We start from the raw sequence: 13229 nt of genomic DNA, 5'->3' as shown, positions 1-13229 counted from the left end.
AAGCATATTTTAATGTTTTAGAAGGTGAAACATCTTTAGCCCTTCATATGCTTCTTGTCAGCTCTTTAGCAGGAAAAGTTCACCCACCGTGCCGGGGGTACATGTCCACGTGTCTCTAATGACTGAGAATCAGTCACTCAGTTAATTGTTAAAGATCACAACAACCTCCCCCATAAAAGACCATGAATATGGTCTGATCAGTGGTTCAGTCTGATCTGGAGCCTGAAGATATTTAGACCTTCTCCTAACAGGAACTTAATTTCTGTAATTGCTGGCATTACTACAAGGCTGCAGGCCTGCTGTGGTGTTATTGGAGAGAGGTTTAAAGATTGCACAGGAGTCTGCTTTTAGTGTCTCTCTGAAAATCACCGTGGAAAATTCATTTCCGAAGGTAACCAGAAATATCCATGGTGATTGTAGTCACATTTAAAATGGCAGTGCAGCTCTGAAAGCTAAAGTCCTGGGAGTATCTCTGCAGAGCAGGCTGGGTGAATCTGGCCTTTCCAGCTCCCAGTGCTACCCATGATGGTGCCTGCCACCAGTTCCCAGGCCCTGGTGGGGAGCTGGACAGGTCCTGCTGGCTGCACATACTGCCCTTCTCCTGACGTGCTCCCCTCGTAGGTACCTTGCCAAGCAGCCCTGGAAAATGCCTGGATGAGCCCTACCTTGTGTTTCAGTTGCTTTGGAATAGAAAATGAGATCCAAAGTCACACCCTGTTCTGAGTTTAGATATCAGTCCCCCCACGAGTCGTTGCTGTGTCTGGTGCTGGCTCTGGGTGTCATTGCAGTGGACACTCATGGAGTGCTGGGATGAGGAGAGTGCCTGATGCCTGAATGTGAATACATTTTGTTCAGTGGCCTTCTCCTTGTAGACCCGGATTGCTTTACACATTATGGCCTGGAGTGCAGCTGGTCTCAGGTCCTTGACAGCAACAGGAAGACCCCCAGAGTGGGGGCAACACCTATCATGACTTCCTAGGTCCGTCCTCCTGTCCCTTCATCCTCATTAACATCTGAGCTGTCTCCAGCACTTTCCATCATCCTTCAGTACATCATGTCTGACACATTAGGGCCTCTCTTGCCGTTTGCTCTGCAAGTTTTCCTCCCTGCAGCATGGACAGCACAGTTTTTGGGAGGGGTGCACTCACCTCCTGTGATTTGCAGCAACCCTTAGGTATGAAGGCAAGATGAGAGGCTTCCCTCTGCCCTGTAGCACTGTGTCGAGCATTCCCGAAATCCAGGGCTTGTGCAAATGCCTTCCATCTGTTCTGTATCTTACCTGGGTAAGCCAGGAGGTGCTCTAAAGAGTTCCAGGAGCATTTTGAGCACCATGGTGTTAAATTGTGAGGTGTTCCTGTGAGGAACGCAGGGCACTGAGGCAGTGTATGAAATGGTGCAAAAATATTGCAGTGCTGTCATCCACATTCTTAAAGCCAGTGGCTGTCTGCCACAAAAAAAAAAAAAAAAAAAATCAACCTGTAATCCTCTGTGCTGTCTCCTCCTCTCACCTGACCCAGGAAGCAGGTCAGCCAAGCAGAAAATCCAGTTCTTCCCCCAGGATGACCATGCAGGGTGTCATTCTTTTTTCTAAAGAGTACGTTCCTGCATCACCTCTCCACGGCTGAACCTCACATGCAGCAAAAGCCACAGATGAGACAGAAAACAAGGAGTCTGCTCAGTTTGAGCCTGCATTCCTTTACACTGACCTTGCAGCTCTCAGCCAGGCTTGGAGTCACCTGGCTGGGGCAGCTACTGCTCAGGTGCAGCAGCACACACCTTGTTACACCACTCCTCTGATCCCAGGGGCTGCTGAGACACAAGCCCAGCTACGTGGCTTCAGTTCTTTGACTTCCAGCAGGACCTGGGTGCCAGTCTAGGACCCCTCTGTGCTACATGCTGTATGCCAGGCTTACATGGACTGGCTGGTCCACCCTAGGCCAGCACATTCTTTTGCTCCAGCAGCCCTCAAGCGCCGGTGGTTATGGGTTCTGGCCATCTTCTCACCTCATCTTCCTTCCCTTCCACAATGCTGCCTTGGTCTCTTGCTCCTCACACCTTTTCCCACCTTCTCACCCGGACAAGCAGGTAAACTCAGAGGACAAAATGTTCTCCATGCAATTTCCAGTCACTTTATCTCTATCATGTTGTGTCTTTTTGTTTTTGTTTTTTTTTTCCCTTCCACCTTCCCTAGAAAAAAGAGCCGGTGGCACTAGCGAAGAAAACCAACAACACCTACAACATTGTTGGCACCACCTATGCCCTCAACATTGCCAAGGACCCCGGCCTGCCCACCATCTCCAAGAGTGCTGCTGCCACTGCTACTGCCACCAACGTGCCCCCGAAGATGCCCCGCCTGGAGGAGAAGCTCCTGGAGAGTAAGAAGACGTACAACAGCGTCAGCAAGGTAGACAAGATGTCCCGCATCGTCTTTCCGGTCCTCTTTGCCATTTTCAACTTGGTCTACTGGGCCACGTATGTAAACCGGGAGTCAGCTATCAAAGGGATGATCCCCAAACAATAAAACCAGTCACACAAACCTTCCATCAGTGAGCATCATCCAAGCAGGAATTCTCCAGGGCTTTCTTCTTTTCTCGTTTTGTTTAATTATTATTGTTCATTTGGTATTATTATTATTATTATTATTATTATTATTATTATTATTATTCCTATTAGATCACTCTTTTATAATGTAAACAAAACTGTGATTTTAATTTAATCCCTATATACTTTAGTTTCGTTTACTTTGCCTCTGATGATGGGAGTTTAAAAAAAAAAAAAACAACAACAAAGGGATCATAACAAGTTGTGCCTCTAACATCATAAGTCTGCTGTCCCCCAAGTCACCCTGTGCTTCCATCTCTCCTCTGCCACCTCCTGTGGTCCCCACAGTATTCATGCCACTGCCATTCCACATTTCACTGATGTCCCCAGGGGCTGCTGCTCTGGGCCATCTCCCCCTCCTCTCCTGCCATGGACTGCCCTAGCATGGGGGATGCTCCTGGTGGCCTGGGCTCCAGGATGTGTCATCACTTGGCTGGGCTCCTTTCAGTGCCTGGCACTTTGTGTGAGGTGACACACCTGGGCTGGGAATGCAGGTGAGCTGGTCACCTCTGGGACCAGGGGAGCCCTGGGACAGGAGGGAGAGGCGTGGCATGGGCCAGCTTGTAGCCCAGTGCCTGCTGGGGGCAAACCTAGCACTGCTGTGGTCCCTGGAGCCATTGCAGGGGTGGAACAGGGTGGCAGCATCTTGTAGGTGGTGGACAGGACTTCTTGCTCTCTGTCTTCACCAATCCCAGCTGCTGGTTTCCTCCAAGTCTCTCTCCAGACAGGAACAGGTGAGAAAGGTCTTGTCTGTCTGCCATCCTGCACTCTTGGGGCAATTCAGGTTAGCAGGTGGTGTGGTTCTTGCCAGAGAAATAATTTTTCTCAGGGTCAGTCAGGGAATCAAGAGAGGAGCTTTACAAAGCCTTTGAGGTGATAGTAGCTGTGAGGCTGCATGAGTTCAGCATCAGGACTGGAAACCAGAGAGTTCACATTCAGGTGAGTGGTTTATCGCTTTCTCTTGGCCCCATCCACTTATCCTTCTTGGCACCTCCTCTCTGTCCCAGCCCCTTCTTCCAGCTTCCCATTCATCTTCCTTTGGCTATTCAGCAGTCCTTGGTAGTATCTCATTGCTCACACATGGATTTAGGCAGAGAAGCCCCTACCTCTCAGATAAGCCACACTGATGGGGAGGAGCACAGCCCAGGGCAGTGGGATCATGGTGCATCCCTGCTCCAGTGCACCAGTGGCAGCGATGCTGGGTCACATCTGCCACGTGCAGGGTCCCTGTGGGACCCACCCCGGGCCATCCTGCAGCCTGTGGGGATGAGACAGGGGGCAGGTGATCCCCGGGAGTCTCCCTGCCCCTGTGAACTGGTGCACCTGAGGATCCTCATCACCATGGGAGAACAGCAGAAGGGGCTCTTGGAGACAGCAGGGTGGTCCTGCTGTCCTGCAGAGCCACGTGAGCCAAGTGCCATCCCACAAAGCCACTGAGGTAAGACCCAACTCCAACACCTGCACACTCCTCCAGGGAAAGCCCTCCAGCACCTTGGAGAGGGGCTTTTTCTCCCTTCCTGACCACCACAGTAAAGGTCTAAAACCAGTGGTTGTCCCTTTCCCAGAAGCAGCACAAGATGGTGGCATCCAAGCCATCTGTCCCTGCTCCCTGGCGCCTGGACCCATGGACACACTGTCCTGCTACAAGGAAGGACATCCTGTGCCTGGTGGTGTATGATCCCCAGCCCGTGGGCAGCACTGATCCTGCCAGCAGTCCTGCTCCTGCAGTGGGATTCACCCCCTCTCTCTTTGGACTTCCCTCTACCCCTCCAGTTGCCCCCCCCAGAGCTGCTCCCAACACATTTTGGGCACATGCAGCCAGGCCAAAGCCCCAGCACCCCCAAGGTGATGCCTGCAGCACTGCTTTGAGCCGCTGTGCCGGGCTCAGCTTCCCTCCTGTCTGTGCAGGAGCTGGGCTGAGCACAAGGCACAGGATTTGCCCCACCTGGAATATCCATGGAGGCGGCAGGATGGAGTGAGGAAGGCCAGGGCACTTTGTCCTGCAGTGTGAGTGGCATTGGTGTGTGTCCTGCCTGTCCTTTACCAATCTCACTGGCTCAACAGCAGTGCAGTCACTCCCCCTGCCCACAGCTGCAATTTGGAGAGGAGCTCAGAGACATTTAGCCTAGCCCCCAGTGTGGTGGGTCCACAAGCACCTCCACAGGCTAATGCTGAGGAAACCAGCTCTCTCCCCATCCTCCCTCACAGCATCCACACCCCAAACCATGACATTTCCACAGTGCCTTTCATCCCCAAGGGCTCCCCGCTGGGTGGGAAGCCCCAGGAGCTCTCCCCATTTGCACAGAGCATCAGAGAGGAGCAGAGGGAGGGTGCACTGTCCCCAGCCCTTCTGCCAGGCAGGGAGGGCATCCTGGCTTCTTTGGCACCTGGTTCCTCCTGGCACGGGCCTCCTGCACGGCTGCAGCCACCCTGCTGCCACAGCCCTGGCCTCACCCTCTCACCCCCTCTCGTGCTCCCTCCACGCCAGTAGTGTCCCCTCTGCCACTGCTGCCACCCTTCTGCTCCCCAGGCTCCCCAGCAGGAAGGCCATGCTGGCCCTGGTGCAGAGGTGGCCTCCTCTGCTAGCCTGGGCATTCCCAAAAATCCCTTCTACCCCAAGAGCCACATCCTACCACGTGTTGTCTCGCTGTCTGTTGGTGCCTGCTTTGTAGAGGTCTCCATAAATTGTCAGGTCTTGCCATCAGCTTCTCAGCAGCCCAAGCACCCACAGCGCTGCCTTTGCTGCCTGTCCAGGGCCATGTGGGCTCAGTGCCACGGGGTGATGCTCAGGGTGTCAGGGCTGGGTCTCTTTGCAGTGCTGAACACAGAACTGGGGCAGCCCCTGAGCTTCCTCCCTTCCAGTGGGTGATCTGATCTGTCTCACTGAACTGTCAGGGTGATTCTCCTGCCTGTCTCTTCCCTCCCTGCGATGCTGAGACTCTTGTCCCTCCCCAGGACACTGCCCGCCCATCTGGCTTACCCGTGACACCCATCTGCTGGCTCATCTTTGCTCTTCCTGACTCCCAAAACTTTGCTCTCTGCCTGATAAAAGGCCGCCTTCCTGTGTCTGTGTGAGCATGCCTTGGAAGCCAAGCCTATTCCCAACCAAAGCCTGGCATGGGCTCTGAGTCTTTCTGCCAGCTGGAAGCAGAAACACCGGCATCCTTTGGTTAAAGACAACAAACCAAACAGGATTTCTAGTTTGGCTTCCAAGCAGGAAAGCATTTCGGGAAGATAGTTATAAATAAGTGGTTTAACATCTCCTGCCAGCAGACATCACAGAGGAGATAATGTTCTTTTTTTATAAAACTGTCAGCAACTCAAATTGGGACGTTTCCTTCCCAATTAACACGAGGCTGTTGATGGGGGCTTCTTCTAAGTGCTTGCCAGGCCAGAGCCAATCTAGCATCACTTACTGGGGTTTACTGCTTGCTGTGATAGCATCTAAGGGCTCCATTTTTATAATTGATCCTGTGTAGAAATATATGTGTATATGACCACTGACAGTCTAATCCACAGTTATGCACAGTGGGCACATCATTTCGCTGTGAACCTCAATACTCCAGTATTTCTTTTCTTCTGGCAAGACCCAAAGCTTCCCTGACTTGATGAGAGTCTCCCAGGCAGGAATTAGAAGTCTTTGAGGGTCATAAAAATTATCTGTTCAGTCTGGGCTCCTGTTTTGCAGCTTGCACCACCTGGGAAACACACAGTGCAGTCCAAGCCTGCAGTTGCATTCCTGATGGAAATGTCAGAGGGACATTTTGGCACTGGCAGCTCTTCCCTCCTCTGAAGCTGCCCATGGGCACAGCAGTGTGGCTGTGAGGAACTCAGAGCCTCAGGGAGGTGGGGGCAGTTCCTCTGGGGTGCCCTCGATGGGGAGGAGTTGCTGCCAGCTCCATGTTTTGTTAGCATGGAGAACATTCCTGCAGGGTGACATGAGAGGGCTGGGGAAAAGGTGGTCCCTCAGTGCCACCCATCCTTCTAAGAGGCTGATGAAGTTACCCACACAGAACACCTCAGAAGCTTCTGGAACATCACCCAGCAGAACCATGGCACCCAAGACAGAGCTTGCTGGTTCTCCTCTGTGCACTGAGCTCAGCATAAGCAGAACTGGCCTTGCCACTCCCAGGGTTTTACAGACAAGTGCTGTGGCCAACACAGTCACTCTGTCCTGATCCCTGCCAGCTCAGTGGCACTGTCAGGGTCCTGTGTGACACCCCCTGTGCAAGCAGACCCCAACTCTGCTGTTTCCAGACACCAGCCGTGCATGTGAGCACCCTGTTCCTGCAAACCCATCCTATGGGCACGAGGTGCATCCATCCCTCACCTGCAGCCTTGATGTGTCCTGTCCATATCTTGGATCCCTTTCAGCCATCTCTTGGGAAGGATTATAGGGCTGCATCACACACCAGGAAGGGATTTCCCCTGTTGCAGATCACCTCACACGGGGAGACCCTCTGTCCAGCTAAGAATATCTCAGACCTCCAGAAACCTGGCGCTGTTGCCTCTTGCAGAGGAGAGAGGAGAGTTCTACAGCAGAGGGTGCTCTCCCAACAGGCTCACGTGGGGAAGGGTTTGTCAGGGATGTGCCAGGGCCCCCCTTCCATATTCTTGGTCCTGGGGTTGGTGGAGAGCTGGCGTGGGGCCGTGGGGCTGGGTTGTCACAGCATGCAGTGTCAGACCAGCCCCTCTTCCCCAGATTGTGTCTCCCTGGGGCCACACTTTAACCCACCCCACCAGATATCTGTGTGGATCTTGCAGATTGGAGAGAAACAACATTTCCATGAGTCCTGTTGGGGGTGGGGAGGGCTTAACCAGGGCGAAGAGCTCATTCATGGAAATATAAATGCTCTATTAATATCAAAGTAGAGAGAAAAAAAATCCAAACAATTCACCAATCCTCTTTCTACATTAAGCTAAACTACTTCTGAAGGTCTTTTTGGCAAGAAGCCACAGCACAGATGAGATTGATGGCTTCCAGGTATAAATATTTACTGTTTGACCTTGTTATTGTTCCATCAGCCAAAGGTTTTTACATATATATGAGCGTGTGTATATTTATGCTCACAAACTCTTTATATATAAACATCAAACCTCCTTGTCTTTGAAAGATAAAATGGCCACTTTCAATTATTTTACTTCCTTCTCATTCCCTTTGCCTAATCTTCTAGAATGAGGTGCATTCCTCTCTGCTGGTCCTCAGGTGGCTTTGGGAGGCACAGGGAACAAAGGGAGCAAGGGAGAAGAGCCTCTCCCTGCTCTGGGGGCTCGGTGCAGGTTTGCTGCCTGGACCAAGGGCACTGCTGGCAGCGCTGCCCAGCATCTTTATGGAAAATTTAGTCCCTGAGGTCACAGCTGCTCCAACACAGGCCTTGTCCTGCCCTGGCCACCAGGATGTTCCCAAGATGGCTTTTCAACAGCTGAATGCTACAAGCAATTAGTCCTCCTCCCATAGCAGCATCAGGGAATGTGCAGCCAAGCATTGTGAACACGTGTGAGGTGTCCACCCTCAGCCTGCTTCAGGAGGGAGCACAAAACCTGGTGGGATCCACTCCAGCTGTCCCCGGCCAGATGAACACCAAAGGTAGGGGCTGTGCTTCACCTTGATCTCTTCTGCACAGCACAGGGCAGTGCTGGCACTTGGCCACTGCTTGCTGCTCATCCAGGTGGGCTGGGCTGATACCTGACCATGTGCTGATGGTGGGAGGGTTCAGCAGAAGCACAGACTTTTGCTTCTGCTGTGTCCTGGGCCTGTACTCGATCTCAGCACGAGCAGGGCCATGGGCAGGTTCTGGGCAGCCCCTGAGTGGTGAGCGAGCAGGTACCCACTGTCTGCTCCCTCAGTGTCACCCCTGCCTCACCCCCTGGCTTAGGAGAAACATTCAGGCAGTGATGCTGCAGTTGCACTCGTGGCTCCTCTGTCCCCTCCCCTGCTGCTGGAGAGAGGCTGTTGTGGTCAGCCTGTGCCTTGTGGTGTCCCAGCCGGGATAATGAAGGATGGATCTGCCCCAGCTGGTTCTCGCTCTGGGTCTATGCCTGCCTCCCACCACTGGAATCTGTGCTGCTTTAACCAGGAGAGAGCCTTAGGCTTGGATTAGTCCCAGTGTTGGACCTGTCATCCTTCACCACCAACCAGCATTTATGTTGTTTTTCGCTCGTGAAGCTTTAGGACAAAACATGATGTTCTAGCTACTCTGTCCTATTCCCACTGTCCCAGTGCAGATCTCTTCTGCACAAAACTTTAACAATCCCATCTGCCTAGAGAGGGAAGCCTGGTCCCAGGTTTTCTGTGTGAGCCAGGATGCTCCCACAGTCTTTGAAGGCTCTTGGCTCTTCTCTTCAGCGCTGCTTGAAGGACCTGTCAGCTTGATGAGACCATTGGCTCGTGTTACACTGCTAGCAGCACTCTGTTTCCCCTGAAAAGTCTGTCTATACCTCCTGTCTTTTTGTAGGGCACCCAGCAAATGTAACAGGAATCATACATTGAATCATTTGATTTTTGCAACCACAAAAAGGAGGGGCAGAGTTGGGAAACCTGAGTCGCTGCCACACTGCCTTTGCCAGGCTGCATTTAGGGTTGAAGGTTCCTCTGTCACAAGGGAGTTTCTCAGCCCACCAGACCTGGTCAGGTGGCCACAAGTATCCCTTCATCAACTAGATTTTCACTGTCAACTGACTTGGGGATAGCTGCAGGCAGATGTCCTGTCTGAAGGTGAGGCCACCAGCTGCTCCTTTAGCTGCAGCCCTGGTGCCCAGGGTTTGGAAAGTGGCATTGGCATCATGCTGGGGCAGCCCATCCTGGGAAGGAGCAAATCACCAGAGAACATGCCCATCTCCACTGCCTCGGGTTCAGTCTGAGCCCCAGTACGTCCTCTGCTTTGTTTTCCATCTTCTGAGACTCTCTTTACTCCACTATGAGATAGGATCTAGCTGGCAGCAGTTTAATGCATGACAATCCTGTTACTACATCTGTAAATAATGAACAACTAGGAAAAAAAAAAGGCATTTTTTAAATTTTTTGTTGACTTTATTTTCATTATTGACTAGCTAGTAGCCACTTTCTTAAGGGATTTCTCATGGAAACTGTGACCTTTCTTCTCTCTGTTTCTCTCTCTTTCCTTCTGAGGTTTGTGTTTCAGATGCTTTTTGGTGCAATGTTCAATGCCTGTTTGTATTTTTGAATCGTATTTTTCAACCTTTGCTGGAAAAAAAAAATAAAATTGCCCATTCTAATTGGCAGGATTTTGAGTCCTGCCATTTTTTTCAGCTTTTAGCTTTTTCACTAAGTTAAAGCAACAGAAAAATGCCTCAAAAAATTACAGTGAAGTTCTGAAGAGAGATTAGAAAAGCATCAGAAACAAGAACTAAATGAAAAAGATCAGCAAGCTGAGTGGAGGAGGAGGACTCTTCTGACACCTACTAACCTCCTGATCTAACACACAAGGCGGGACTAGACCTCTTCACTGAATTAAATCACTCCGCTTTTCCACTCTACCCACTCTCTCGAACTCCAATCAAAACAAATAAAAATTCATATTTTAAAAAAAAACCCCTGTGTCATTTTTTTTTCCCCCATGTTTCTAAAAGGCAAGTGATGTTGATACACATAGGGATGGGGAGTCCAGGCAGCCAGTCCTCTGGGTTTGGGCTACCTGCACATTAAAAATAATAGTCTGTGGGAAAGTAAAGGTGCTTGAAAATATTCTGTGCTTGCCATTGTGTCTGGCTGGGGAGTTTGGAAACCAGCTCAAAGACAGAATGGCAGGGGTGTGAGTGGTGGCAAAAAGGAGACCCTGAGGTGTTCTCTTTTCTTGCAGTGTGTGGCTCATGGTCAGACTTTGCTTTTCCAGTGGAGCTCTTGGGCATTTCTCTGTGCACAGCATGAATGGAGCTTTCTGCTGCTCTGGGGACAGCGAGAAGAGGCCGTGGCCAAGACACACCCTGAAACCTACCCTGAAAAAGGGCAGGTTCAGATTAGATATTAGGAAGGAATTCTTCCCTGTGAGGGTGGGGAGGCCCTGGCACAGGTTGCCCAGAGAAGCTGTGGCTGCCCCATCCCTGGAAGTGTCCAAAGCCAGGTTGGATGGGGCTTGGAGCAACCTGGGCTAGTGGAAGGTGTCCCTGCCCTGTCCATGCCAGGGGTGGAATGAGATGGGCTTTAAGGTCCCTTCCAGCCCAAACCATTCTGTGATTCTATAAGACACTGGCTTATCCAACCTACCACACACACTTCTCCAGGTGAGTCACACCTTCAAGACACCCTGGTGTGGAGAAGGACATGGGGGCTCTCAGCCCAAATGTCTTAAGCCATATGTAGATGGAATTTGTGCCAAGGAAGGCTGTGGGCCTTCAACCCCCTCCCACTGTGCTGTTCAGATGCCCTCTCCCTTTGGGCCACCAGAAGATCTTCCAGGCATGACTGGGGTTGACCATCATCCAGAGACCTTTCCTGCAGGGAGTTTTGATTGTGGCTACCCTGTAGACAATAAACTGGAGATTTAATAGCACACAGACACATCCACGACACACCCCCTGGTGTGACATGTGTCCAGTGTGGGGTCTGCTGGGTAAGAAGTCCAAGGTGTAGGGGCTTCATTTGGACGCTCCACTGCATCTCCTTGGAGGCATGAGAAGTTATATTTAGCAACTAGTAGAAAGAAGGATTTTTTTTCTCACCTGGTAGAAAGATCTGAAATGAAGCAAATCTCTTCAAATGCAAAAGAAGGAGAAAAATCACCTGCAAGACACGCAGAAGTTCTCCCTATTGCGTTAAGCTTGAAACGTTTGCTGTTCCCCTGGGGCCTTTTTCTGCATTTTTGGTTACTTTTTAGTTTAAAAATATTGATGATTTACCCAAATCTCGCATACTCCCCCTCCCCCCGGTTACCACTGGGAAATAGCAGGAGAAGAAAATAACTCCAATGACAGCATCAGTTGTTTTCCACGCCTGAAGAAGGAACGCAAAGCCCTCCCCTCTCCCCGGATTCCCTGAGCACCATCTGTATGCTGCACCAGGGACTTGCTGGCGGGACAATATCTCCAAACATATTGCAACCTCGGACAAAAAAATAAAAGTTAGGCGTTTGAATTTGCTGCATTCAGCTGAATCCTCCCCCTTCCTCCGAGGTTCGGATGACAGGAGAGGCTCGGGAGCGCTGGGGCTCGCAGCTGCTGTGGCAGATGGAGAGTTACCATGGGTCTCAGCAGCACAGGCTGCATACTTATGTCTTCCCGAGGAAGGAGCAGAGCTTGTGACCTCGGCAGGAGCAGGCAGGGAAGGAGCCCACCACTGTTTTAAACCATAAAAGCTGGGACCTGAAGTTTTCACCGCTTCCCCTGCCAGCCCTCCGCCACTCCACACCCCTCCCCAGCCTCAGTCCTTGCTCAATCAAAACTGCACAGAGTTGGTCCCAGCCTGAAAAGATCTTCCTGACTCAGAAGACAAAAATAAACAGCAATGTGAAATGCTTCCCTGCATTATCACTTCTCTATTTGAACCTAGAACAAGGGCCCTGAAGAGGAACAGAGTGTAATTGCAGTGTCCACAGAAAAGAAATACTAATGAAAACAGGCAGAGCCGGGAGAATTGGCAGAGAAGAGGCAGAACTGAACAAGTATTTATTACCCCAGCACTTACTGCTCAGGCTGACAGGTGTCTTAGGAATGCAATAGCTGAGTTTTATTATTAGGTGCTCATAACACAGCAGTGCTCGGGGTGAGGGGAGGGCGGCTCTGCTGATGTGGCTCCTGAGGTGCCAGGACTTGGGGAGCAGATAATGTCTCCCCCATGTCAGGCTGTAACATGGCCAGGGGGGATGGCTCAGCCCCACAGCCCCATGAAGGAAAGGGCCCCCTGGGGCACAGTGTTCATCTTCTGCCTTCAAAGGGTCACCGTCTCAGAACCTTCTTCTTTGAACAACCCCCCCATGAGGTGGGGTGAGAGCCCCAAAGCCAGCCCTGAGCTGACCCTCATGATTTTGGGATGGTGTGATCAAAAATCCCAGCATCAAGGAAGGATTCCTCCTGCAGGAGGAACTCTCTTCTCTGCTTCCTTCACCCTCTAAGACAAGTAAGTCTAAAATTACATGACTCCCATTTGCAGGGCTCTTCCCAGGCTGTGCTGGGTGCCTTGTAAGCAAACAGTGCTTTCTTCTGCAATTCCTCCTGAACGAACTCATCCATCAGCAGTTTGTCAGAAGGAACATGGTTTGAGACTTTGTGGTCTCCCCACTGCACAGAGAACCCCTTCTCCTGGCAGGTTTGTGGCTTCCTGGGATTCATTCTCCCTTACACTTCCTCGTCCTGGCAGGCTGCAGTGGCTCTGTGGGAGATCCCAATGCTTTCCCCTCACAGCCACACACTCTCTGCCATCAGAGGTGGGAAAAGCCCCCACCACCTTCCCTTTCCACACTCATCAGATGGATGATGTGTGAACAGCAGCCAGAGCAGCAAGGGGGGCTGCTTCCCAGCACGGATGTGCTAAGCTCCTTCTGGGAATCCTCAGTGTCCTTCACGGGCATGAAAATGTCCTCTTCCCCTCCACCCCTAAGGCAGCAGCAAGCGATGGGCCGTGGAGGGGAGCAGGTGATGTGCCTGGAGCCGTGGGGGTGGGTGCCAAGCACAGC

General features: G+C 51.5%; 1 protein-coding gene across 3 annotated transcripts in view; it reads left to right on the top strand.

Annotated features, from left to right (window-relative positions):
• GABRA3 (gamma-aminobutyric acid type A receptor alpha3 subunit) overlaps positions 1-10153 on the top strand; it is a 79591-nt gene extending 69438 nt beyond the window's left edge. For all 3 annotated transcript variants that reach the window (XM_017819293.1, XM_017819294.1, XM_017819295.1), the window contains one exon: positions 2192-10153. In XM_017819293.1, the coding sequence (XP_017674782.1) occupies positions 2192-2521 (330 nt within the window). In that variant the 3' untranslated portion in view covers positions 2522-10153. The remainder of the gene's footprint in view (positions 1-2191) is intronic.
• Positions 10154-13229: the final 3076 nt, after the last annotated feature.

The sequence above is a fragment of the Lepidothrix coronata genome, unplaced genomic scaffold, assembly GCF_001604755.1.
Source record: "Lepidothrix coronata isolate B3197 unplaced genomic scaffold, Lepidothrix_coronata-1.0 Scaffold73, whole genome shotgun sequence".
In the NCBI taxonomy this organism is placed as follows: domain Eukaryota; kingdom Metazoa; phylum Chordata; class Aves; order Passeriformes; family Pipridae; genus Lepidothrix; species Lepidothrix coronata.
This window is presented reverse-complemented; position numbering and strand designations above follow the sequence as displayed.